Genomic DNA, 25,931 nt, shown 5'->3' with positions numbered 1-25,931 from the left:
GTTCACCTCAGCTAAGCCTGTGCATTGTACTGAATAATTTGTTTATTTTCACAAGTCTACTTAGTTTTTCCATCCATCCACTTTCTGAACCGCTTCGTCCCCACGGGGGTCGCGGGTGTGCTGGAGCCTATCTCAGCTGTCATCGGGCAGTAGGCGGGGGACACCCTGAACCGGTTGCCAGCCAATCGTAGGGCACGCACTTACGCACACACACAGAGACAAACCTGCCTGTGATGTCAGATCTTATAAAAGCGTACAAGACTGTCGATGACAATCATATGCAAACGGTTTAATACAACGAACTGTGCTTCGCTGCTTTGTGCTCTGTACTTTGATGACAACTGAAGTAACCTCTGACAAGGTAGGTTGTGTGCTTTATATGGATGACCTTCTGTATGACTGTAAAATATAATTGATACAATTACAGTTCAGTGTATCTTTGCAACTTGGATTCACTCAGTTTATTGGTAAAAATAGTTGAGGAGGAGATGAGGTAGTAGAAGTAGTAGGTGAAAACCTTAATCATATATAAACTAAACAAATAAATGTAGAGACATTTACTTAAACCAAATTTCAATATTTACTGCGCATTAATTCCAATATTTTAAACATTTGCTTCAAAAGTCAAACTAAAGTCCAATTATTTATGCTTTTAAGACTTTTTTTTTTTAGAAAAGATTTTAACTTAATTAGCTTTGACTATTTTAGACTATATAATAATTATGTTTAAGAATATCTTAAACTTGAATTTTTACCTTTTAAGCCAAAGTAAAGATCTTAACAATTACAATGATATTTTTACACTACAGGATTAGAAAACTTAAATTTAACAAACAAATTAGACTATGCAATGCACACATTATCTTTTAATCCAAATACACATTTGAATATTATGTGCAATGCACACATTATCTTTTAACCCAAAATGAAAACAGACGGCTGAAAATTAAAGAAATGTTAGCAAAGTTGAACCACCAGTTGTTGCCAAATTGCATTAGGGGAAAAAACTAAAATTATATTGTTGAGTTTAAGGGAGTCATTAATATTATGTGCCAACCTCTAAATATATTTATTAAATTATAATTGCATGACGTTATAAAATGTCATTACGCTTCCAGGTAAAAATGACATCATTGTCGATCAGCTCTTGCCTGAATAAGGCTGTGCGAGAACATTACATGAGGCTTCCACAAGGAGACAAATGTCAGGTGACTTACATCTGGATTGACGGAACTGGAGAGGGGCTACGCAACAAAACCCTAACCCTGGATGCTCAACCCAAAAGTATACAAGGTAAATAGATTGTTTAACTAAGTCTACTTCACGACATTTTTGTTATCAGAGAGGAGAACAAGCGTTAAGAACTTGAATGTTGACAAATAGAAATCTGATCGTAGTACGATAACGTTTTTATTTGGGTGACTTTTCTGTTGTTACTCTGCTTTATGCATCAATGTGATTACTGGTAGATATTCCTAAATGGAACTTTGATGGGTCAAGCACATACCAGTCTGAAGGCTCCAACAGCGACATGTACCTCATCCCAGTGTGCATGTTCAGAGATCCATTCACGCTTGACCCCAACAAATTGGTCCTCTGCGAAGTTTATAAGTACAACGGCCTTCCTGCAGGTACCTTCTGTCCTTTTTTTTGCATGTGTGTCCAAAATTTGAGCGGAATTCTGCAACTGTTTTGTATGTTTTGTTTAGAAACAAACCATCGAGTAAGCTGCAAGAAAGTCATGGACCAGATTAAAGAGCACCAGATATGGATTGGTATTGAGCAGGAATATACACTCTTTGGTACCAATGGTCATCCATTTGGATGGCCTCAAAATGGATTCCCTGCACCCCAAGGTCAGTAAAATTATGATTGCTTGAAAATGTCAAGTCTCAATCGCACCAAAACATATCGCGGCCAATGACCTGGTTTATACACGTCCAGTCTCAAAGCACCTTGCAGACATTTTATTTTTATTTTTATTTTTTTAAAGGTCCCTACTACTGTGGAGTGGGCGCAGACAGAGCTCTTGGACGGGATATTGCAGAGTGTCACTACAAGGCATGTCTCTATGCTGGGATCAAGATCTATGGAACAAATGCTGAGGTTTTGCCATCACAGGCAAGTATGGAAAGAAAAAGCGATTCACATTGCCATTGTGATGGTCTTTTAGAGAGCCTTCGTTATTTCCCTTTTTATTGTTTTCAAATTTCAGTGGGAGTTCCAGATAGGCACCTGCGAAGGTATTGAGATTGGTGATCAACTGTGGGTTGCACGCTTCTTGTTGCACCGCGTATGTGAAGATTTTGGGGTTGTTGCAACACTGGACCCCAAACCAGTAAAGGGAAACTGGAATGGCTCTGGTGGCCATACTAATGTCAGCACCAAGAAGATGAGGGAAGAAGGAGGATTGCAGTGAGTAAACAAATGGATGGATGAGATGAAATTATAAACACGCAAGCCGAGGCACAGGTTTCGGATTGAAAGGAAGGAACAGAATTGGGCCTATAGGGAATCAACTTGTCAAATATATAGAGCAGGTAATCACTCATTCACTTGTGTACGTTTGGATTACAGATACATTGAGCAGGCCATTGAGAGGCTGCGCAAAAGACACATGGAGCATATTAAAGTGTACGACCCACGCGGTGGCCAGGACAACATGAGACGTCTCACAGGAAATCATGAAACGTCCAGCGTTAATGAATTCTCTGCTGGAATTGCAAACAGAGGTGCCAGCATCCGCATTCCCCGTCAGGTAGGTCAAGAGAAGAAAGGTTACTTTGAGGACCGCCGCCCTGCAGCCAACTGTGACCCGTACCTTGTGATCAAGGCCATCGCAAGCACTTGCCTGCTTGACAATGATGATGATCATTGATGTGAAGGGCACGTAAATAAGACTACAAGACAGAGTTCATTGTGTCTGCTTGTAGCATTGTTAAAAATATCTTGGTTTTTGAGCATACCTGAAGAAATTAATTGCTTATGTATTGTCACTTTATGTAAGACTCATCATTTAGTCTTTAAATCTGGCATTAGCACTTTCACACTTATACAATAACTTGAATGCAAATTAAAGCGTGTGGGGCCAGGTAGAATGGACAAAACTGACAATGTACTCTTTTCTCCCTTTGTTCATCTGGATTAACTTTATATAACTTTATTGGCATACTCCCATTTCAGTTAACAGCCTCTCCTCCCCCAATTATTTAGCAGTGTGTATTGTTTATTCCTGATTTGCTTCGGAGCAATTAGCCTCAACATGGTATTCTAATCAGTAAATAACTAGTTTTATATTTCTGTATTTTATCTCGTATCACAGATCATTTGTAGACCTACTCAGGCAGTGTCTACTTTGTCTTAATCTACAGTATGTGATACTAATTTGCATATGGGAAAATGTATATTATACATGCATGGTAGAACACAAATGTTTTAGATTTTTTATTTTGAAAGCATAAAATAACGATTAGTTAAAATTTAGGTTTTAAATTGGGTGATATTTTACAGTATAAATTTAAAACTATGTTAGAACATGTTCTTCAAGTTCTTGTCCCGGCACGTGCAAATGAAGGGGTGCCAAATAAGTTCTCCCCGCGGGGGGTGGCACATTGGGTGGGGACAGCTCCGAGTACAAAAAAGCGTGTTCTGCCCTGATCGAGAGCTCTCTGCACACACCAGGATTCACAATCAACTACGTAAGTTTAATACATTGTATGGCATATCTATAAATATACAATATGACAAACTGCTCAGTTTCAGTTTTTAATGAATGAAAAAGTTAGGTCAAAGTTGCTCTATCAATGAAGTAATATTTACAAGATTTGTAGGATTTGTGCTAAACCAGTGATTCCTATCTCGCTTTACTCTATTAAAAATATTTTCACAATGTAATTGAAGGTGGTGAAAAAATGCATATAAGCCATGCACGGAGAAAGTGAGGTGGAGCAACTTCTCATGTCAGAATTTTCTCAATTGTGTGGTTCATTGCAAAGAAAAGCAAAAAAAAAACTCCACAGAAAAATCCACTAACATCTTTGGAGCTCCAGAAATGAAATGTTATTTTTATAGCCACAAAATAGATATAATATGGACACAAAATGCTTATTTGTTGAGAAGAAATAGGTATAGTGGAGATATTTGATCCCAATTTGTGAGGTTAAATTGTCTTTGACACCTGGATATGCAAATTCTGTGCAACTCAGTGAGAGACCTCAATGCACGGTGACCTTAAAGGTGTCTTTTAAGATTCAGTTTTTGTGTATAGCCTGCAATTCAAATATATCCGAATGGCAATTAAAGAAAAAACAAGTGTTACAAAGGAATTTAAAGCTGTGCTTAAGTGAGTCATTAATATTTTCAATGGTTAATTAAATGGGGACAAAAAATGTTACACAGCGGTTCGACATGTACATCATAGTGATTGTAGCAAAAGCAAATTTGCAGCACCTGTATCTGGGTGGGATATTAGAAATACAGGTTTAAAAAAAAAAAAAATGAAACGTATAAAATGAAATAAACCAAGAAGGTACATGCCGATTTAAACATGAGTACACTGCTTCTTCAGGCACATCCATGATATGGTGCGCTTTTTAAACAGGTTGGACCTGTCAGGTATTTGATTTCAACAGGTAACAAGTTCCACAGATTGTCTCTTTTCCAAGACAATATGACATCAACGTCGATGAGCTCTCGCCTGAACAAGGCTGTCCGTGAGCATTACATGAGGCTTCCACAAGGAGACAAATGTCAGGTGACTTACATCTGGATTGATGGAACTGGAGAGCGGCTATGCAACAAAACGCGGACCCTGGATGCTGAACCCAAAAGTATACAAGGTAAATAGATTGTTTAAACGATTGTTTATTTCAAAGCAACTTTTTGAGTTCAACACCTGAAATATTAACGTCATCCTGTAATTTAACAACATTCTTATCAGACAGAAGAAGAAAAATGGGTGTCAAACTCATTTTTATCGCGGGCCACGTTATGATTTCCCTCAGAGGGCTGCGCCGTTATGACAGTGATACCTAATTAATATTTACTTGTGTCGTATTAATACATATACACAACTAAAAGATACATGACTAGTTTTGAAACCAAAACTATTTTCCTTCTTCAATTTACTGTAAAAAGGATAAAAAAAGAAAAAACATTATTATTTATTACACATACAAATAAAATATTATGGTACAGATTTAAGCAAGAATTATAGGAGTTGACATGATTTGATCTTGCGGGCCATATAGAATGACATGGCAGGCCAGATCTGGCCCCCGGGCCTTGAGTTTGACACCGATGGTTTACAGCAGACCGTGAATGTATACATGTTTACTGTAGAATTATAATCATAGTATGATGTTAGTCTTATTTAAGCGTCAATCTGATTGCTGGTAGATATTCCTGAATGGACCTTTGACGTACCAACCATATATCAGTACGAAGGTTCCTGCATAGACATGCACCTCATCCCAGTGTGCATGTTCAGAGATCCATTCACGCTTGACCCCAACAAATTGGTCCTCTGCGAAGTTTATAAGTACAACGGACTTCCTGCAGGTACCTTCTGTGCTTTTTTTTTGTATGTGTGTCCAAAATTTGAGCGGAGTTCTGCAACTGTTTTGTATGTTTTGTTTAGAAACAAACCATCGAGTAAGCTGCAAGAAAGTCATGGACCAGATTAAAGAGCACCAGATATGGTTCGGTTTTGAGCAGGAATATACACTCTTTGGTACCAATGGTCATCCATTTGGATGGCCTCAAAATGGATTCCCTGCACCGCAAGGCCAGTAAAATTATGAGATAATCGCTTGAAAATGTCAAGTCTCAATCTCACCAAAACATATTGCTGCCAATGACCTGGTTTATACACGTCCAGTCTCAAAGCACCTTGCAGACATTTTTTTTATTTTTTTTTTAAGGTCCCTACTACTGTGGAGTGGGCGCAGACAGAGCTCTTGGACGGGATATTGCAGAGTGTCACTACAAGGCATGTCTCTATGCTGGGATCAAGATCTATGGAACAAATGCTGAGGGTTTGGCATCTCAGGCAAGTATGGAAAGAAAAAGCGATTTGCATTGCTATTGTGATGGTCTTTTAGAGAGCCTTCGTTATATCCCTTTTTATTGTCTTCAAATTTCAGTGGGAGTTCCAGATAGGCACCTGCGAAGGTATTGAGATTAGTGATCAACTGTGGGTTGCACGCTTCTTGTTGCACCGTGTATGTGAAGATTTTGGGGTTGTTGCAACACTAGACCCCAAACCAGTGAAGGGAAACTGGAATGGCTCTGGTGGCCATACTAATGTCAGCACCAAGAAGATGAGGGAAGAAGGAGGATTGCAGTGAGTAAACAAATGGATGCATGTGATGAAATTATAAACACGCAGGCCGAGAAAAATATTTCGGATTGAAAGGAAGGAAGAGAATTGGGCCAATAGGGAATCAACTTGTCAAATGTATAGAACAGGTCCACTCATTCATTTGTGTACGTTTTGATCACAGATACATTGAGCAGGCCATTGAGAGGCTGCGCAAAAGACACATGGAGCATATGAAAGTGTACGACCCACGCGGTGGCCAGGACAACATGAGACGTCTCATAGGAACTCATCAAACCGCCAGCATGAATGAATTCTCTGCTGGAATTGCAAACAAAAGTGCCAGCATCCGCATTCCTCGTCAGGTAGCTAAAGAGAAGAAAGGCTACTTTGAGGACCGCCGCCCTGCAGCCAACTGTGACCCGTACCTTGTGACCAAGGCCATCGCAAGCACCTGCCTGCTTGATGATGATGTGAAGAGCATTGTTTAAAAATCTACTAGTTTTGAGTCAAAAATGTGTTCGTCCTGTCACAGAATCGTCATTTAAGGTAATTTCTTCCTGTCTGCGCTTAAGTCAATTCCTCACTGTCAAACACGGCCAAATAGTAACAGGCAGGTGCACCATTTATGAATATTGAGTCCTTGGGAGGAGGGGTAGAACCAGTGTGTCAAGTATTTTGCATGTTGCATATTCAACTTGTTTATTCACATTTACTTGTATCAACTGGTCCATTTGGACCATTTGTATTTACAAATGAATGCAAACATGAACAACATGCGGTCACCATTGCGTAAGCATGAGATGCAAATGATTGAGTCCACAGCCTGGGGACTAAAGCCAAACAGGCTTTTGTGGAAGGCAAAGTTTTTCCGTCTTGCTGGTTATTTTGCAGCCAATTTTGTCCTGATGGCCTTTCATTGCGAATGGTTCGGACAACATAATGCAGACGTGAGATACTATGTTTCGTAAAAGAGAAAATATAAAATATTATTCTTTCCGGTGAAATGTGCATGCTGTGCCTCTTCTAGACTTCTTTGTTCAACCAAATGCAGTGTACGGTGATTTATTTATTTTTTTGCTGGAGAAATAGAAAATAACATGTCAAAGGGAAATCAATGTATACAAATTAGGCAGGTTTAGCAAGTGTCAATGTATGATGGCTACCGTTGGAGTCACCCAATTATTGTGTGTACCGTTTATTGATGACTTGCATCTGAGCGATTAGCCTCAACATCATATTCTAATCAGTAAATGAATAGTTTTTTTTATTTTTGTAGCTTCCTTGCGTGGATGGGTTTTAAGTATTAAAGATCATTTATGGAGATTAAACCTGTTTAGGATGTGTCTACTTTTGCCTAATCTACAGTATATGATACTAATGTGCATATGAAAATAATCATGTATAGTAGGTAAGTGTTTTAGGATTTGCATTTTGATTTTTGACATTATAATATTACAATTAGTTAAATATTTGGTTTTAAATTGAGTGGTCTTTTTAAATAATGTTAAACCATGCTATTCAGTTTCTTCTGTAAGCAGATGTAAATTGCAAATGAAGGCGCACCAACTAAATCTGGCCTGGGCGGCCACATTGGGTGGGGCCGGCTGTGAGTACAAAAACAGGTTTCGCCCAATTTATGGAGAGCACTCTGAATTAACTTGGGATTCACAAGTAAGTTGGATACTTTGTTTGGTATATTCATAAAGATGCAATAGGGTACCACATGCAGAATGTCTCATAGTTTAGAGTTTTGTAAAGAATGAAAAAAAGATGTCATCAAGATTGCTTGAACAATGAGAGTAATATTTACAAGATTTGTCGGCTATTTGTTAATCCAATATTAGCTCCTCATGCGAGTGTGAATGGTTATTGGCAGGTAACCAGTTCAGGCTGTACCCCGCCTTTCGACCACAGTCAGCTGGGATCGGTAATAACGGTGTAGAGTTGAATGGTTGAACGTGCTTAATTGTTGTGTCTCAATTTATTCAGTGTTAAAAAAAAACATGATCAGAAAGTAATTAAACGTATTTCCTGTTCCTCCCTTCAGTCTTCTTTTCCGGCACATGCCTCCATCTTTCTAAATTGTTCTCCACTTGCTTGCAGTACAGATTGCAAGGTCATCAGCAACCATCTACGCTGTTCTTTGCCTCTTCTCTTTTTACCTATGAACTGGCTTTCCACCGCTGCTTTGTCTTCAAACCACACGGGAGCAACTCCAAATCAGGCACCAGCTCTTGTTCGGTTCAAAGAAGTGTGTCAAATCCGTTTTGTCGTCTTCCAGAAAAATATGACAACGTCGATGAGCTCTCACCTCAACAAGGCTGTCCGTGAGCATTACATGAGGCTTCCACAAGGAGACAAATGTCAAGTGACTTACATCTGGATTGACGGAAATGGATGGGGGCTAGGCAACATAACCCGGACCCTGGACGCTGAACCCAAAAGTATACAAGGTAAATATATTATTTGAATGATTGACTACTTTGCAACAATATTTGTTATCAGAAGGGGAGATAAAAATGTTTAGACCTTGCATGTGCACATACAGAAAATCATAACCTATTGCCTTTTGTTTGTGTTATGTTATTCTGATTTGTGTGGAAATATGATTACTGCTAGAAGTTCCTGAATGGTACTTTAGTGGGCCAAACGACGTGTCCAAAAATTCCTGCATCGACTTGCGCGTTATCCCGGCGTGCATGTTCAAAGATCCTTTCAATCTTGACCCAAACAAACTGGTTCTCTGTGAACTTTTCAACGACACCAACCTTGCTGCAGGTAGCTTCTTCACTTTTTTTCTTGACACATGCAATTTTGGAGATAGAAAATCAACCGTTGTTGCATGTTGTGTTTAGAAGCAAACCATCGAATGAGCTGCAAGAAAGTCATGGACCAGGTTCAAAAACATCAATTATTATTTGCTATCAAGCAGGAATACACACTTACCACAATTGATGGGCATCTGTGTGGTTGGCCTCAAAATGGATTCCCTGCATCCCAAGGTCTGTATGTGCTTCATATTTTAACATAAATCCTGAATTTACAAAGGTTGTCCACTCCAATGCGAAAACACATCACATTGTTAATTGGGAATTGAGCACGCTTAACTGCTGCATGCGATACAGCAATTGAATATCGATGCGATACCATTATAGTTACAAAGCTCCTTGACCCGATGCGGTAATTCAAAATGCATCCAGAGACATTGAATGACTTTAGTTTGACCCTTATTAGATCCCAAAGCTGCTGGACGAGACATCGTAGTGTGTCACTACAAGGCATGTCGCTACGCTGGCATCAACATCTTTAGAACATATGAGAAGGATAAGCCTTGGCAAGTAAGTATGGAAATAAAAAAATATTTACCAACATTTGATCATCATGCTAATTCTGCAAATTGTCTTTTTATATACACTCTCAGAGACTCTCCTCGTTATTTCCCTTTTTATTGTCTTCAAATTTCAGTGCGAGTTCCAGATTGGACTCTGCGAAGGTATTGAGATGGGTGATCAACTATGGGTTGCACGCTTCTTGTTGCACCGTGTATGTGAAGATTTTGGGGTTGTTGCAGCACTGAATCCAAAACCAATAAAGGGAAACTGGAATGGCTCTGGTGGCCACACTAATTTCAGCACTAAGCAGATGAGAGAGGAAGGAGAAAGTTGTCTTGTTGTTGACCATTTAATGAAGAATCCAGGTGGGAGACGTTCAAGGTGAGTGTAAGGAGAGAATCTACTTTGTGAAGACAGAGAACAAGTCATCACTCATGGATGCGTTTACTTTCCGAACACAGATACATTGAGGAGGCCATGAAGAAGTTGAATGTGGAGCATATTAAAGTGAGCGATCCACATAGCGGTCAGGACAACATGAGTCATCATGAGACCCCCAACATGGACAAATTCTCTACTGAAATTTCAAACAGAGGTGCCAGCATTCGCATTCCTCACCAGGTGATTCAAGACAAGAAAGGTGAATCTTGTGACCAAGGCCATCGCAAGCATTTGCCTGCTTGATGATGATGAAGAAATGAAGGGCAATAATTATTATTAAGGGCTCATCTATTACGATTGCTTTGAGTGTGGCTGATAGCGTTGATGTATTGCCAGTTCACATACGTATCAATAATCATTTGGTTTTTAAATCTTCTACAAACACTTTAACTGACTTTGATCAACACGAATACAAATTAGATTTTTTTCTGCCTTATTGCTGCGAATATTTTAGAGTGGGGACAAAACACACTGATGTATTGTCTGTTTTTTTTTATGGATCCTAATTTAAAGTTGCACAGCATTAGTGTAGTAACACAATGTGCTCAAAATGCCAGGAAGTACCTCAGGTCTCAGGTGAATCGTGTAATTGTGACCAAGAAGAGGCAGAAAAGACCCCAAACTAAGCTGTAGTAATGGCTGTTTGTTCCATTGAGCAGGGAAAAATGTGTATCTGTATATGTATGTGCGTTAAAGCCACCAAATAAAAATGAGTGGGTTGGGTGCAGTACCACTTGTATCCAGCAGAGGGTAGCCTCCCTATATGGTTATGGTTAGTATTTGGATTTCTGGCAGTCAATAGTTTGTAATTTCAGATGGTACGTGACGTGTTCATACAAAAATGTTTATGATGATCCGCAAGATCCTTTTGCGGGGTTTCTGTGGGATTAACAAAAACATTTCGATTAACAGATTTAAACATTTACCTGACGAAACAAAAATGGTTCTCGATGATATATAAATGAAACATAAATAAATGACAAATCCGTATTACGTTTTCTATCTTGTTTCGTTCACACATTTATCCGTACAAAGTGTTGTCCACCACCGTCTAGGCTGAAGACATTTTAAAACAGGGAAATGTACCTTATCCTCATTGTGATCATCGCGTTTTGCACTTTTAATTCTGCTCATTAGTCGGAAGAGAAATGCTCTTTATCATCATGACTCCGGGCTTCACACTGCAACCTCCAAGGGGCGCTTGTTTACTGTTAAAAATAGCAAAAGAAATTCACCCACTCCCTTTTTAGTGCATCGGAAGCTTACACTAACTATGCGGGACTCACCCTTTTGTTGTAGCTCTAATCGTTTTTAGGTGTCTTCACTGAATTTGGCTGTTGATCACTCCCGTTCTTTCGTGTCTGTCTCGTGCTTTTTATGACGCAAACCGTGACGTCATAGACGTAAGAACTCACATATGTGCGCGTCAAGACTTTATTGATCTATTTCCTCTCACGGGGAAAAACGTTTGAGTTGAACCCGATCAATCGATTGAAGCTATCATTTAAAGAAATAAAATCCTAATTTTTAATGTAGTAAATCTGCAAGCAACATTTTTTTTCTGAATACTTGATATTAAGATATTTTCCTTTTCCTAATACATGGCTGAGGATGCCACCCGTCAGGTTAGTTCCTTTTTTTTCTATTTTGTATTGCTTCTAAGTTTGAACAAAACTTTCCTTTCAAAAAGTCGTCATTGATTATTGAAAAATGATTAATATAAAATTAAATTAGTTAACAATATTCATTGCATAATTTGCATTTGCTGCTTGTTAATAAAATTATCCATCTGTCATCTTGACAATGACATCATCATTGGCTTAATTGGTAACCTACCATCGCATCTCCTGTATTTTGTTTATATACTTTTGTGGTTTGTTTTATTAAGTTATCAAGAGAAATTGTCAGACTACAAAAGAAAAAAAATCTGAATCCTGGACGAAAGTAGTTTTGAGTTTTATTCCTTTTTTTTTTTTTTTTAGAAAAGCCATAATGATGTTTGAGATTGAGCAGAATGCATTGTTGTAATATGGGCATAAAGTTGACTCGTCTGTCTGCCACGTATTAAATTTGGTAGAGAACTGATTGCAGGGCAGCCCGGTTTGGTCTCAATCTACAACATTACAGTTCTACCGCATTATGCTGTACAAGGAGACACACAGATAATGACATACATGACCTATATACAAATATTTACTGTAGTTTGCTATTTTCAGCTAATGACCCACATGCAACAAACATAGCCATGAATGATGCAGGTTAACATAACCCTTGTGAGTTTCCACGTCACCAATCTGTAGACTTATCCTTGTGAACATTTTTAAGATGCTTTTTGTAAGAATAACCACATTGCATCTCCTACCGTATGCTATCGAACCCCGATTGAACTAATACGTAAGTAATATATCTCTCCTTCACAGGAGGGCAAAGAAGGTACACGGTTGCAGGATGAGGAGGAAAAAACATCTTCACCCGAAGACCTGTGTTATAATTATGAGGAGCTTTACTCCAAGCCATTCGTCACACCTGAGTCTGAAATCCCAGAGAACCTCCTGATCCTCTTGTACTTATTTTGTAACTATTTCAAATCAAACAAATAACAATGTATTTTCTCTTTTTGTTGCCACGTTTGGCAAATATGTGTCACACTGCATTGACACAAAAAAAACACACACTAGGAGCATTTTTGAGTTTTCATGTAAAGCTGTTTTATGACAGTTATGATGATAGATAGATATAGTATATACATATATTGATGAGTTTCAAGTGTGATCTAAAAGGACACCTCTGTTTTTTTCATTTATAATTGTTGATGTCCTTTCATCGGGTTTGCAAAAGCTGTTTTTCATGCAATGAATGCATGCATGGAAAGAATTGAATTTTAGGGATTTTATTGTCATGGGTGAATAATTGTCCACCTTGATTTCTTCTTCTTCCTGAAGTCATTCATTTGGCTACGACTGTAGTCGAAGAGCAAACCTGCAGCTGCTGGATGACAGAACTCTGGTCTTCATAGCTGGTCAGATGCTCATATTGCTCGATGTTTGCACCAGGCAGCAAAGCTACCTGCGCTCCTGCAGTGGTGGTGGAATTGGCGCCATTGGGGTAAGCAGACTGAAGACGTGCACATGAACAAACTATATTTAGGAAAACCAAATCTCCCTGCATATAAAACTAGCATATTTTGTGTTATGGTGGAAGCAACTGTTCAAATTAGGTTTGAATCGCTTAACAGTAAGCGTGGAAAAACGTACCACATACAGTATTCCTTCATTCAGAGATGTCGCTTGTTCCTGCGGGTGATTTTACACTTCAATCTAACAACATTAGAGTATAAGCATGGACTACGAGTTAAGAAGCACTGAATTCTTATTCTGTATGTTCTCGCAGGTAAGCCATCAGAAAGATTATTTAGTGGTGGCAGAGAAAGGACTAAAACCCATCCTGCTTGTTTATAAATACCCTTCATTACAAGCATACCGTATCCTGAGAGGTAAATAGAAATCCAATCCATCATTGTCATGATTTCCCTTGAGAGCTTCCGTCTAATCATGTGACTACTTGTGTGTAGATGGTACAGAGCTTGCGTTCAGCTCTGTCAACTTTAATAGTGATGCCAGTCTTCTGGCCAGCCTGGGCAGTGAACCTGACTACATGCTGACAGTGTGGAACTGGAAGAAGGAGGAAGTGATGCTCAGGTGCAAAGCCATATCTCAGGAGGTCTACAGAGTGACCTTTTCCCCATACAACCCCGGCCTACTGACATCATCAGGATCAGGACATATCAAGTAAATGACAAAACACTCCAACAAAATCAAAAACTGTCATACAATATTAGTCTTTCACATTCATAAATCAAATACTTTCTCTCTCCAGGTTCTGGAAAATGGCCAGCACATTTACAGGTCTCAAATTGGAGGGACTTATTGGGCATTTTGGAAAGACTGCAGCCACAGATATTGAAGGCTACATCGAACTTCCTGATGGAAAGGTATCTGCTGCTGCTCTGTTTGTTTGTTTTTTGGGGTGAGGTGATTAGTCGTGACTAAAACCGACAACGATGACATGTTGCTTAACAATGTTGGCTTAGTTTATTAAAATGCTACGCAATCACTAAAACGTATATCTGACAAATACAACTATGATCAGACTGACACAATTCCGCTGGTATGTATTTTGCTTTTGTTATCACTAAAACATATAGCTGACAAATACAACTATGATCAGACTGATATTCACAATTGTGCTGGTATGTATTTTGTTTTTGGTAGTATAATCTAACCATTGAGCCATCCACCAGTTGTAAGTGAAATACATCCTCTCTTGGATTGCAACTATCAAACAATTCCTCATCGTAATACGTGGTTTGTTGAGTCAAATTATATGTGCGGTTCAAGTTAACAAATTGTCATTTGACCACTCAACGTCTTTCCTCTCAGGTGCTTTCTGGCTCAAACTGGGGCAACTTGTTGCTGTGGGATGGAAACGCTATTAAAGTGGAGCTCTGCCGCAAGGGAGGACATTATTGTCACGCAGGGGTTGTCCAGCCTTTTGCCTTGGAGGACGGACAACTGATGACCTTTGGCTCTGATGGAATGATTCGGGTAAAATACCAATAAAATGCCTCTATATGTTACAAGCTTTTTGTGAGGGGGGTATTTGTCTGTTATTATCCATTTGCGGCATTCTTATTTTCTTAAGAAGGCATGATTTTTTTTTTTTGCTCATCTTGTTTGAGATCTCACTCCATTGTATATAATGTTGTGCTTGGTTCTTGTATGCGGCTTCCCTTGATCCTGCAGGGCTGGGACTTTGAGACCATTGATGCTGCTGACAGTAGCAGTGAAAACAGCAAGTTTGAGTTGGAGCCCATGAATGAGATGGCGGTTGGGCGCTACGTTCGCCTCTTTTCAATGGTGAAAAGCGTGCAGGCGGACTCTACTGTTTGGCATGCTCAGGTCAGCTTGCCACTTGTTAGAATGCATGTTTTAAGTCAAGTCAAGTCAAGTTTATTTGTATAGCCCTAAATCACAAGCAGTCTCAAAGGGCTTCACATAGACAAAAATTGACAATTATTCTCAAAGCATCCCCTGATCTTAAGCTCCCAAAAGCGCAAGGAAAAACTCAAAAGAAATCTGCCAGGGGAAAATGAGAAACCTTGAGAAGGGACCACAGATGGAAGGATCCCCCTTTTAGTGAATAACCTGAACTGAATGGTTTTCTCTTTGCTCTGGTAGGATTCCAATGGAGCCATTTGGAAAGTGGATCTTTCATTTACATACTCAGTAAGTTTTGCCGATTTGTAATTTTTTTTTTTAAAAGAAAAGTCAAAAATTTTCATATTGCCAACATTGATATATTTTTTTAAATACCTATCTATATAGTTTCAAAGTATTATATTTTTTAATATAAAGGAAACTGAGATTTTTTTCCGATTGTTTTACTAAAGTGCCCAAGCTGCCATCTGCTTTTGAGTTCCAGTCTCCAATGTATTGTTGAAACTACACAACACATCTTGTATTTTTTTTCCTGTTGATTTTCTTATTGATGATATTTGGTCAAACCCTCCAATAATGCTATTATATGATAAAAACTCAAATCCACATTTTAAATTTAAAAGTCAACGGCATTCCAAAAAACACTGCTACATTCTATATTGATCTGATGTATTTAGTTGACCCCACTGATATTAAAAGATGGCGTTTAACGTCTCTGTGAACAGACTCCTGATCCTGTGTGCCTATTTTCCTTCCACGCTGGGCCAATCAACGGACTTGATGTATCGAAGAAGAGTCATCTCATGGCCACGACTGCTTCAGATCGTGCGTTGCTATTTCTATAGTCAAACTTGGGGGGTAATGGAACACATGTCCCCCGGCTTTTATGTTTTCAGAATAAAAATTGTATCTACAATCTCTGTAGCATGGCGCATCAGTGGTTAGCATAGCTGCCTCACAGCTCCTTTGCCTTGGATTTAAATTGCTCGTGCTTAGTCTTCTTGTTGAATACCAAAACCATGTTTAATAAACAGACCAGACAAAAATAGAAAATTTAATACCATATATTGATTTTTTTGCGTGTCTCTCAACACATTTGGTAATGGAGTAAAGTAATCCAAAACTAATTAAAGACTAATTACATTACTTTAATATGATGGTACTTGGGCTTGCATCACTGAATACATTTATAACAGGTAACCATTAACTATTGATAAATATGTTAAAGTAAGCCTCCCAATTCTATATACTACTGTACAATGTTTCTCGCCTACATGCTTACGTTTGACTTTCCTATTCCCTTTCCAGGTTCTGTCCGAATCTTTGACTTTCTGTCAAAAACAGAACTTACCTGTAGCTGGTTCACTCAGGGTGGAACTGCTCTTCACTGGGCCCCACCTTCAGTAAGTGGAATAGTGGGGGACTATTCATCCTTCGCAATAATCAGAGGCAAACTAAACCGTTTTTTATTTATTTTTGTACTCTAGGTGACTCATGCTGGAAATTTACTAGTGACGGGCTTTGAAGATGGAGTTGTGCGCTTACTGGAGCTTTTTGACCCCAAAGGCCTTCAAGTAGTAACCAGGCTCAAAGTGGAGGCCCAGCTGCGCCTCAAACAAGCCTTCAAACCCCATAATGCTCCTGTAACCACTGTTGCATATGAACACAATGGAACGGTCTTGGCCACCGGGGTAAGAAGGCTTGGGTTCAACAAGACATTCTCCAGTTAATTCTTACTAAGATATACCCATTACATTTTAGCTTTATCAATTCATTGATACTTTGTCAATGCACTTTCTCTTCTCTAGTTGGGAACTCTAAAGGGGTCTGATAGGATCCCATATTATCAAGTACTTTGGTGACAAAAACGGGAAAAAAGCTTTGACAGGGTCAAACAAGTAATGCTGCATTGCTTGCTGCCATCTTATTGGATAGCAAAATGATTAATTGTAGATTCTTTGACTCTTCTGTTCACCCTGTGTGTGTGTGTGTGTGTGTGTCTGTGTGTGTGCGTGTGTGTGTGTGTGTGTGCGTGCGTGCGTGCGTGCGTGTGTGTGTGTGTGTGTGCGTGCGTGTGTGTGTGTGTGTATGTGTGTGTGCGTGCGTGCGTGCGGACTGTTTTTCACTTCATTCCAATATGCAATAAAAATCGATCATGTGGTTATTGTTACCATCTGGTTGAACGCACAATCGATGTGGGAAATCCTAACCCTATAAAAGCATAATTGTGGGAATTGGGTCACTGACCTCTCGCTTCTGTCTTAATCCTCAGAGCTCAGACTGCACTGTGTTCTTCTTCTCTGTTGGAGACAAATATGAGCCAATTGGTTTTGTCTCGGTTCCCGGACCAGTACAAGTGCTGGAATGGTCACCTCATGCCCATGTAAGCATCTCAGTTTAAAAGGCAGCTCACAGACTTTTTTTTTGTTTTCATCGAAAGATATGTAACAAAGCAAATCCCTTTTTTTTTTGTCCTAGAATGAAAAGAGTCTGCTAATCCTATGTCTAAGTGGTCATGTTGTGGAGGTACCATGTCCTGACCCTGAAACCCATCAGACAGCCAAGTCCTTTCAACTGCTTGACATGCCCAGAAGAACCTTTCGCTTCAAAAGCATTAAATCTCAAATCAGGGTAATAAATACATGAAAAAATGTTGTGTTCATTCCCTCAACCTCGTAAACGCCCCTTTCTACCTATATACAAAAACATCTTCAGAAAGAGAACACCAACCACGCACGCAGACTGCGCTTTGTGCTAAACTTATGCTGGGCAGTCAAACACCCCCCCCCCACCCCCCGCTTCCAAAATAATTTGCGTTTCTTGCATCTGTGGTTTTCAGAGAGACGAGGAAATAGCAAGACGACATGCATTAAAGGAGCAGCGAATGAAGGAACGTCAAGAAAAAGAACTCCTAGAGGAAGAGGAGGAAGAGGAAGAGGAGGAGTTGCCCCGTATTTACATTCCTGATCCTCCAAGTCCTCTCTATTGGGGTTTCTTCTCGAAGCCTGGCCAATTCTGGATCTCAATGGTACGAATTCAACAAGTCACAATAAGAATTGTCTTAATGAAGCAAAATATTTGCAGCCATCAGATATTCCTGAGAGCACTGATTATTTTTCTCATCTTTAGGGAGGATATGACTCTGGTTTCTTGTACCACTGTAAGTTTTCTGAGAATCAGGATGAGAATTCAGAAAAATGTCACGTTGAGCCATTTGACTTCCTGCCTATCCATAATGCTGATAGTGACCCCATTCGTTCAGTCACCTTCAGGCATGTTTATAACAAAAATTCCATGATGAATAAAGAGTAAATACTTATACGGATTTGTCATCAGGTCATGCTCATGTTTGAATGTTTCTGCCACAGCTCCAACAGGCAGCTAATGCTATGCGGAATGCACTCGGGCTCCATCAGAGCTTATCCTTTGGATCCCGACGATCACGTCCTAAAATCCATGCAGGCGTACTGGGAACTGAGTATCCACGACAGCAATTATGGACATCTGAGGCATATCTGTTGCAGTCATGACGACCAGTTTGTGCTGACAGCAGGAGACGATGGGAACATCTTCTCCTTTACTCTGCTTTCTCATGAGGAGCTGCTGAAAGGTTTGCAGAGAAAAAAGGCAAAAGTTCCCTCACCAAGGGTAAGTCAAGGTAGACCATGTCTAATTGTATTAAAGGTATTTTGACTTTCTGGATGAAGATGCACCTCACCAGACGCAGAGCAGACCTGTTTATGGAGATAATACCATGAGTTGTACATTGTGGCGATGGAAAATGCAGTCTGAGCCCCCGTCACTTCACTTGCAGTGCTCAGAGTGTGTGTGTTTGACATTGAGTAAATGACTGTGCCCTTACTACCATTACTATTACGCAGTTTTATCTACAGCTATAGAGGAGGCTCGGTTCGGTTGCTTGCATTCGGTAGAACCTGTTTGCTGAAATTGTTTAGGAACCTGGTCAAAACTTTACCTTAAGAATTTGCTGGAGGAGGTTTTTTTTTTTTTAAATGTCAGTTAAAAATAACATTCTTTGTCTAACAGATTGGTCTAGAGAATGAAGAGTTGGCCATGGACATCGATGATCCCACAGCGTACAGGTTGACTATGAAAAAGCGTTGATGTTTTTAAATGGATGCATGATACTTTGAAACTCAGATTCGCACTCCTTCCAGCATAGAGACGGCTAAACAGAAGCTGGAAAAAGACCGGCAGCGTCAGGAAGCTGACAAGAAAATATTAGCCAAACGAAAAATGCTTGCTGCGCTCCAGAGCAAGTTTAAAATACTACTGGATGACAACCTTAACCTGCCTCAACACATTCAACTGACTCCTATGGTATACATCCACGCGCACACAAATCACACAAATCACACAAATCACAGCTCGACAATGACAATAGTGTGCATAGCTAATTGCTTGGTAAATGTGTCTAAAAGATTAGCAGAGCCGTGTCATCAAAAGGGATATGATCATTTTAATAACGAATCACGGATGTATTTTTACTACCTATCCTTGGGGTTGCTTCACAGAGGCCATTCAAACAAAACAACTCTTGAGTCATTGAGCCAATAAATAAAGTTCTTGCGCTGTGCTTCATTGCGTGCATACGCTATGTTTGCAAGTAGGAACTGCTGCTGGACCAGCGTTTTGAAGAGCAAGCCGAGAGAGAGAAAACCCGACGTTTAGATGAAGTCCAGTACCAGATGAGCTGGCGAGAGGAGCACTCCCATTTATCCCTCAAAAAGCTACAAGACTGGTACAATACCGACTCATCACCAATCAGGCTTGGCTTCCATGCTGACCTTTCTGCTATTTTCATAATAACGTCAGAACATCCAACCTGCATCACAGTGAAAAGCCTTGCTGGTGTTTGTTACTTTCAGGTTCAGTGACTCGACAGAGCGTAACATAGTCACTGTGTTCGCCATTCGCACTGACCACAGCGTCTCCACCTACCATATTCCGAGTCTTTCTACGACCCGGCTCCAAGAGGAGAACAGTTCAAACAAGTGTGGTGTCGATGAAACCCCTGTGGTTGAAAGCCAAGCAACTGTAGAACAACATGAAAAAGACAGTAGTGAAACAGATGGTGAGAAAGTTAGGGATATACTGTCGATACAATACATGCTTTATCGTTGACGTGTGCTCGCCAGAGGAAGAGGCCCCTCCTACCTCTGCGACTCGAGCTGTGGTCCAGATTACAGATCGGCAGGTTGAAAGGCTCCAAAAAGCTGCAGCGAAAGCTGAACAGGCTCGGGCCAAGATTGCTAAGAGGAAGGAGGAATGGGACAAACTGTGAGTGTGTCATTGAACGACATGACTGCTCTGGGCTAGGTGTCTCTTCAAGATTGCGCTCAGACTGTCTCCAATGATGTCTCATTGATGTTTCAGTTATGCAGAAAAGCCACATAAGGACTGTGAAGACCCACGAGATGTGCAGGCCATCTTTGAAGCCCAGGAGAGCATTGGCGACTTGAAACTTAAAACAGACAAAAACTTCACTGTGCCTAAACATTTACGAATGAGTGCAGACCGGAAGAAAGTTGAGATGATAAACCTGGAGGACAATGTAAAGTGCACTCAAATGTAAATTGCAGTCGCAGCAGATTTGTCTGAACAATTGCATCCATCCATCCATCCATCCCTCCAGATTCGCGAGAAACAGACTGAGATGAACACACAGATTGTGGCCTTGCGGGACTTCAAACTTCTTCTTTTATCCAAACTGGGATCCCAGGCTAGACAGCTCCAGAGGGTCCAGAGTTGTTTGCCATCGCAGCTCCACCGCCGCCCACCCCCGCTGCCCACGATACGATGTGAGGAAGTACCAGAGAAGAGCCAGCGATGCACCCGAGCCATTCTAGAAAGATACAGAGCGCTGAAGGAGAAAAGGTGCTGGATACGACAGGCAGAGCTAGGATTTTTGCCCTAGCGGGGCATTGGGTGGCCAAAGATATCTCAGATATATCTCAAGGGTGTGTAAAACAACCCAAATTTTACAAATCTCCCAAATCTTTCAGAAAACATTCCTTTTAGGTTGACAAGGGGAAACAGTTGGAAATGTGGAAAAAATATCGGGAAAACTCCCAAAACACCCAAAGGTTAATCTACCCCCAGTGAAGAGCTCCACCACTGCTGGAACTAGTTTGTCATGTCAATAATTTGATGAAATCTGACTTGAGAGCTAAATTTAGTTCAATAAAGAACATCTGTCATGTTCCAACAGGTCAAAGCATGATGAGCTGGAAGATCAAGAGAGTGGGATGAGTGTGGTTGATGAGCTGGAGATTGAAGAGATGGAGAAAAGCGAAACTATATCAGATCTATCAGCAGAGGAGACCACAGGTGAGCAAGGAGAATTGAGAGAGGAGGACCTGCACGATATGGACAAAGACACATTGTTAGAGATGCAGGATTCTCTACTGGAGCAGGTCTGTTTCAATTCTTCTTGCTGCACTCAACATCTCAAGATCAAAAAGCAGTAATCCATGAATTTATTGTTTCATGCATTTACTAGATGAAGACTTTGGTGGATCAATTTGATAAGGATCACATGATGTGTCTTGAGAAGGTACAGATGCTGGACTGGAAGCTAAAACTTGCCAATCTGCGCCAGTTGACTCTTTATCAGGAGCTATTGCTTCTCAAGGAGGTGGATAAGAGTGAAAACGTTTCGCAGGACAAGCTTGACAAACGTCTGAAGGAGCAGGACGAGTTGCTGGTGAGGAAATATTTGTGTCGTTTTGAACTGTGGCTCATGCCTGTGGTGTATATTTTATGTACGTATGTTACTTGAAAAGCATTTTTAGAGTCGCTGAATTGAAGCCAACAGTGTTTTGTTTTTGGCATTTTTTGTTGTTGGTTGAACCAAAGCACACTTTATTATCTTCAAGCATGCCATTTCCATGTTGTCAAATACAAACGTCTTGGTCTCTTTTGTAACAGTCTGAGTTGGAGAGGTGTAGGAAGGCGCTGGAACTGAAGCGTAAAGACATTGCAAAACGTCAAGAGAAAGAGAAATCCAATACAGCAGCCTTCCATGCCTTGCTGGGTGATGACAACAACTTTGAGGAGTATCTGACCAAAGTTTACAAGAAGAAAATAAAACGTACCAAGAAGAAGGAGGAAGGAAGTGATGGTGAGGGACTGCTTTGATCACAGAATGTGACCTCTTTGTGTGTGCTGTCATGCAAGGAATTCAAAGAAATTGTTTTGCAGAGGAAGACGAAGACAGCAATGATGACTTTGACGATTATGAAAACTGGGATGATGACGACGATGATGATTGGGATGGATTGGATGGAGAGGGGGCTGTGGAGGAATGCCCTGCAGGTCAGTACATCTGCGCAGATTCTCAGTCAGTCATCCGGGTCATGGGAATTGACAAAAGTTGGATCAAACTCTTTGAGTTTGTTGAAGACGTTCCAACAATCCCAAATAAACTCTTCAAAGCAAAAAGTACCTCCATTTATTTTTGTGGGTTTTGTTGGAAAGATCTGCTCATTGAGAATAAAATCTAAAGATACACTGTAAATCAGTAGAATGGATAAAGAATATACTAAATGAAAACACATTTCTTATGGCGGTGTATTCATCTGGTCCTATGAATCGTGACGATAGTTGTACTGAAAGTATTGCCATGCCACAGGGTGCGATCAAAAGCTGTTTGATGACATATTGGAGCTGCGTGAACGTCGCTTGGACCTGGAGGAGTTGCTGGCAGAGGAGAAGAAGAATGCTGAACACTTGGAGAAGGATTGTGACGCCCTTATAAAAAAGGTCAGAGCAGGGCATGCAAACGTGGCTGTACCAAATACCAACTTAGTACTGAATCATATAGTATCTCAAAATGATGTGGTTTTGTCATCAGAATTTATTACTTCTAAAACGATTCATTCTGAAATTATTATTATTATTATTATTATTATTATTATTATTATTATTATTATTATTATTGGCCTGTATTTATGATCACAGAACTTTCCAGAAATTCTTTGAATGAGTTTTAGAATAAACCAGAAATTTGCAAAATTGCATGTCAGTTCCTGTCACCATTCATGTTTTGATGGGATTAATTAATATACTTTGTAAACTAATAAGACATTTTTAAATGTGAAAAGAATCTGAACTTTCTTATATTGTATTTCAAGAATACACTTTTGAAGGAAATTTTCAGAAAACATACCTGAGTCGTACCATATAATTGCAATCCTTTCTTGGTTTTACTTTATTTTTTTGTTCTTACTCACGTTTGAGCTGTGGTCTTGTAGATGAAGTCAGTCAAAATCAGTCTTAAGGCTGCAGAAGATGACTTAGAACAAGTCAACAGAGAGAAACAGCAAAAAATGAACCAACTGGATGTTGTGGTTCCTCTTCGGCTGCACCAGGTAAAAAGAAAAAAAAAGATCATTGTGTCATTGAAATTGTACTTCCATTTTATAAAGAAGTTCTCAGTGCCACTTTGCAATCTTCAGATTGAGATTGATATCACTGGCCAAGTGCCTTCGGACCTCAGCCCGGCATTGGTGCTCACCAGGATGGAGCTACAAAGGCTGCAGGAGCGAGTGAACGAATTAGAGGTAGAGAAGCATCAGCAGACAGAAGTGTACCGTCAGGCCCGTCAGCAGCACATCAGGCTCATCAAAGAACGCAAGGAAATGAACAATGAAATTGAGAGTAAGACCAAAAACATCCGAAGGCCTACCGACAGCAGCCAAATCCAGAATATTCATTTGAATTTGTTTGTAAATTGGTGCAGCGCTGGAGAAGCTTTGTCACCAGCTGATGATGACAAGGTTTGGGAGAGAGGTGGATATGGAAGTTCTGCAGACTCTGTGTGCCAACAAGTCAGTTGCTGAGATGAAGCAGGAAAGAATCTTGCGGGAAATTGCAATTGCCAAAGACATCCAACAATGGGATGTAAGACAGTTTGCATGTGTGTATGTATCTGGTGGATGAATTACACTTTCTTATGATTCATTTTTTCTGTGTGTGACATTTAGAGGAAAGTACAAAAATCTCGTGAAGCCCTGATCGCGATGACACGGAGCAACTCGGAGCGTCTCCTTTGCTTGAATAGTCTCTTTGAACAGAAGAAGGAGCTGGAGATGAAACTTTACGCAAGACAAAAGAAAATTGTAATTCCATTTCAACTTTGTCACCCTCAAACATCTCGACCCTAAAGCAAATTCCACCGAGGACCACCTCAAATACGCACCACCACCATGACCAACATTACAAATACACAGCAACACAGTAGGTCTTAATCAAAAGTGATGAAACGTTTTTTTATTCCTAAAAGGTAAATATTTTGGTTTTGTAAGCCACTATAATACAATTAGTTGGAGCTACAGTGTGGTACTGTGGTTTTCACTCTTCGAGAATCACTGCATACTAGACGGATGAAAATTAAAACCAACCTCAAACTTTATTTTGACAATAACAGTAATACACGAAACCAATCTACTTCAATTACTAATCAAAAATATTGCTGGTCTTTCAGTGAATTTGAATCTTTGTGTCTGTATCGGCCCAAACCAAATACCTTTGTGTACTTGTGTGTACTCAGGGCAAGCATCTTCAGGCCTGCAGCAGGCGAGCAGACAAGGACCAAATCTGGAGTCTTCAGGAACTGGTGAGAAAACAAGCTGAGCAGATAGAGAAGCTATCTAAAGAGGTCAGCGAGCTTGGACCCACTGGAGGACACATGCTTTCCGCCGCCCATGCTCATCTACCGCCGCTCCCTCGTCAACCCACTCCCATTGTACACAAACTCAGCAGAAAACGAGGAATACTTATACCTGGCATAAAGGAAGAGGACACAAGTGAAAGTGAGACGGACGACTAAAAATGGAATTCACCTGATGTTACTTGTACATTATTATGGACCTCAGATTGCTGATAAATTAACACAAGCAGAGGATTAACAGTGACACATTTTTAACAGAATTCCACAAAACAACGGTGAGCTCACTGAAAAGTAGTTAGATCAGACCACATCATTTCTGGAGGTGGAATCTCAAACACGGTCTTTCTTTGTGCTTGCTGTGTTCAAGTTGCTATGTTGACAAAAACACCATTTCGAGTTCAATTCTTATTTTAAAACATTTTCCAATGTTGGGTTCTGATATTTCAACATTTTACTTTAGAATCTTTCAAGTATTGTACATTCTTTCCGATTTTTTGCCACCCCTGATACATTTTCTGCGCTATAGACTAAACTAAATTTTGGGCCAATATCTCAGCTTTTTCAATATCAGTAACTGCTGAACAATTCTCCAAGGTTAGCACAGGATAATCTCACTCCCGCTGATCCCTTCCCATCTTCTTTATCATCGCCCAAATATCCACTGTTCTACTCTACGCCAACTGCACTCCTACCTATTTTGCTACGTCGGGTCAGCCTCTGTCCAGGTGTTAGCCCTGTGGCAGTCATCCATTAAATGCAACTCAGTGTCCCCCAAACTTCCTATCTCTGACACAGTCATGGACCCCCCTACGCTATGGAACCAAAACAGGAGAAGCCCTAGCAGTGTTCAAATTTACCCCTTTTTTCCCTTTTCCTCTGCCTGCAGACAACTCCGCCATCGTACTCCCTTCAGCTGTCGTGGAGTTCCGTGCCGTACAATGTCCCTGTTTGCTTCTTGTCAGCCCTGCCGGCTTTATGACTTCCCAGTCTAATGCATGGTAGTTTGCAAGAGTCCCTCTAGTTCAGGAGTGTCAAACTCATTTTTGTCACGGGCCGCATCATAATCATTGTTTCCTTCGGAGGGCCATTGTAACTGTCAGCATCTTCTATATAAAGTATAGGCCACACAACAAACTAATGAATAA

At 40.2% G+C, this 25,931-nt stretch overlaps 4 protein-coding genes and 1 long non-coding RNA gene across 10 annotated transcripts; 4 read left to right on the top strand and 1 right to left on the bottom strand.

Moving 5' to 3' along the window:
- The first annotated feature begins 216 nt into the window (after nucleotides 1–216).
- On the top strand, nucleotides 217–7,650 carry LOC119131002 (glutamine synthetase-like). 2 transcript variants are annotated; one of them, XR_005099572.1, is made up of 8 exons: nucleotides 217–361; nucleotides 1,119–1,293; nucleotides 1,470–1,631; nucleotides 1,710–1,856; nucleotides 1,994–2,121; nucleotides 2,216–2,415; nucleotides 2,578–2,966; nucleotides 6,783–7,650. XR_005099572.1 is itself a non-coding variant. In XM_037265049.1 (7 exons), the coding sequence occupies exons 1-7, from the start codon at nucleotides 335–337 to the stop codon at nucleotides 2,876–2,878; spliced, it is 1,140 nt and encodes a 379-aa protein (XP_037120944.1). In that variant the 5' UTR covers nucleotides 217–334; the 3' UTR covers nucleotides 2,879–3,114. The 2 variants fall into 2 exon arrangements, 1 of the variants encoding a protein (XP_037120944.1); XM_037265049.1 differs by lacking the exon at nucleotides 6,783–7,650 and having other exon boundaries at nucleotides 2,578–3,114.
- Nucleotides 3,422–7,650, top strand: LOC119131001 (glutamine synthetase-like). Of its 3 annotated transcripts, none has more exons than XM_037265046.1 (7): nucleotides 3,422–3,698; nucleotides 4,632–4,838; nucleotides 5,398–5,559; nucleotides 5,639–5,785; nucleotides 5,922–6,049; nucleotides 6,144–6,343; nucleotides 6,504–7,650. In XM_037265046.1, the coding sequence occupies exons 1-7, from the start codon at nucleotides 3,536–3,538 to the stop codon at nucleotides 6,808–6,810; spliced, it is 1,314 nt and encodes a 437-aa protein (XP_037120941.1). In that variant the 5' UTR covers nucleotides 3,422–3,535; the 3' UTR covers nucleotides 6,811–7,650. The 3 variants fall into 3 exon arrangements, with proteins under 3 accessions (XP_037120941.1, XP_037120942.1, XP_037120943.1); XM_037265047.1 differs by having other exon boundaries at nucleotides 3,623–3,698; nucleotides 4,648–4,838; XM_037265048.1 differs by having other exon boundaries at nucleotides 3,625–3,698; nucleotides 4,615–4,838.
- A 996-nt stretch (nucleotides 7,651–8,646) lies between these two features.
- LOC119131003 (glutamine synthetase-like) lies at nucleotides 8,647–10,353 on the top strand. Of its 2 annotated transcripts, none has more exons than XM_037265051.1 (7): nucleotides 8,647–8,775; nucleotides 8,945–8,976; nucleotides 9,008–9,100; nucleotides 9,178–9,324; nucleotides 9,557–9,660; nucleotides 9,788–10,035; nucleotides 10,116–10,353. In XM_037265051.1, the coding sequence occupies exons 3-7, from the start codon at nucleotides 9,022–9,024 to the stop codon at nucleotides 10,336–10,338; spliced, it is 801 nt and encodes a 266-aa protein (XP_037120946.1). In that variant the 5' UTR covers nucleotides 8,647–8,775; nucleotides 8,945–8,976; nucleotides 9,008–9,021; the 3' UTR covers nucleotides 10,339–10,353. The 2 variants fall into 2 exon arrangements, with proteins under 2 accessions (XP_037120946.1, XP_037120945.1); XM_037265050.1 differs by having other exon boundaries at nucleotides 8,681–8,775; nucleotides 8,942–8,976.
- Nucleotides 10,354–10,581: 228 nt separating this feature from the next.
- Nucleotides 10,582–11,459, bottom strand: LOC119131005. The gene is made up of 2 exons (XR_005099573.1): nucleotides 11,382–11,459; nucleotides 10,582–11,303 (listed from the first exon to the last, which is right to left on the bottom strand). It is a non-coding gene; the product is annotated as an uncharacterized LOC119131005 (long non-coding RNA).
- Nucleotides 11,460–12,534: 1,075 nt separating this feature from the next.
- LOC119131000 (cilia- and flagella-associated protein 44-like) lies at nucleotides 12,535–25,003 on the top strand. 2 transcript variants are annotated; one of them, XM_037265044.1, is made up of 33 exons: nucleotides 12,535–12,658; nucleotides 13,038–13,200; nucleotides 13,486–13,588; nucleotides 13,667–13,883; nucleotides 13,972–14,086; nucleotides 14,535–14,699; nucleotides 14,898–15,053; nucleotides 15,333–15,380; nucleotides 15,818–15,917; nucleotides 16,401–16,495; nucleotides 16,580–16,783; nucleotides 17,365–17,475; nucleotides 17,571–17,723; nucleotides 17,932–18,120; nucleotides 18,222–18,364; nucleotides 18,461–18,740; nucleotides 19,140–19,195; nucleotides 19,271–19,433; nucleotides 19,724–19,854; nucleotides 19,982–20,187; nucleotides 20,252–20,393; nucleotides 20,490–20,667; nucleotides 20,749–20,990; nucleotides 21,325–21,529; nucleotides 21,616–21,819; nucleotides 22,044–22,236; nucleotides 22,317–22,430; nucleotides 22,747–22,877; nucleotides 23,369–23,485; nucleotides 23,573–23,774; nucleotides 23,857–24,017; nucleotides 24,101–24,235; nucleotides 24,667–25,003. In XM_037265044.1, the coding sequence occupies exons 2-33, from the start codon at nucleotides 13,120–13,122 to the stop codon at nucleotides 24,943–24,945; spliced, it is 5,019 nt and encodes a 1,672-aa protein (XP_037120939.1). In that variant the 5' UTR covers nucleotides 12,535–12,658; nucleotides 13,038–13,119; the 3' UTR covers nucleotides 24,946–25,003. The 2 variants fall into 2 exon arrangements, with proteins under 2 accessions (XP_037120939.1, XP_037120940.1); XM_037265045.1 differs by lacking the exons at nucleotides 12,535–12,658; nucleotides 24,101–24,235; nucleotides 24,667–25,003 and having other exon boundaries at nucleotides 12,909–13,200; nucleotides 23,573–23,794; nucleotides 23,857–24,011.
- Nucleotides 25,004–25,931: the final 928 nt, after the last annotated feature.

The sequence above is a fragment of the Syngnathus acus genome, chromosome 12 (assembly GCF_901709675.1).
Source record: "Syngnathus acus chromosome 12, fSynAcu1.2, whole genome shotgun sequence".
Lineage (NCBI taxonomy): Eukaryota > Metazoa > Chordata > Actinopteri > Syngnathiformes > Syngnathidae > Syngnathus > Syngnathus acus.
The sequence above is the reverse complement of the archived record's forward strand: the minus strand, read 5'-3'. Positions and strand labels throughout refer to the sequence as shown.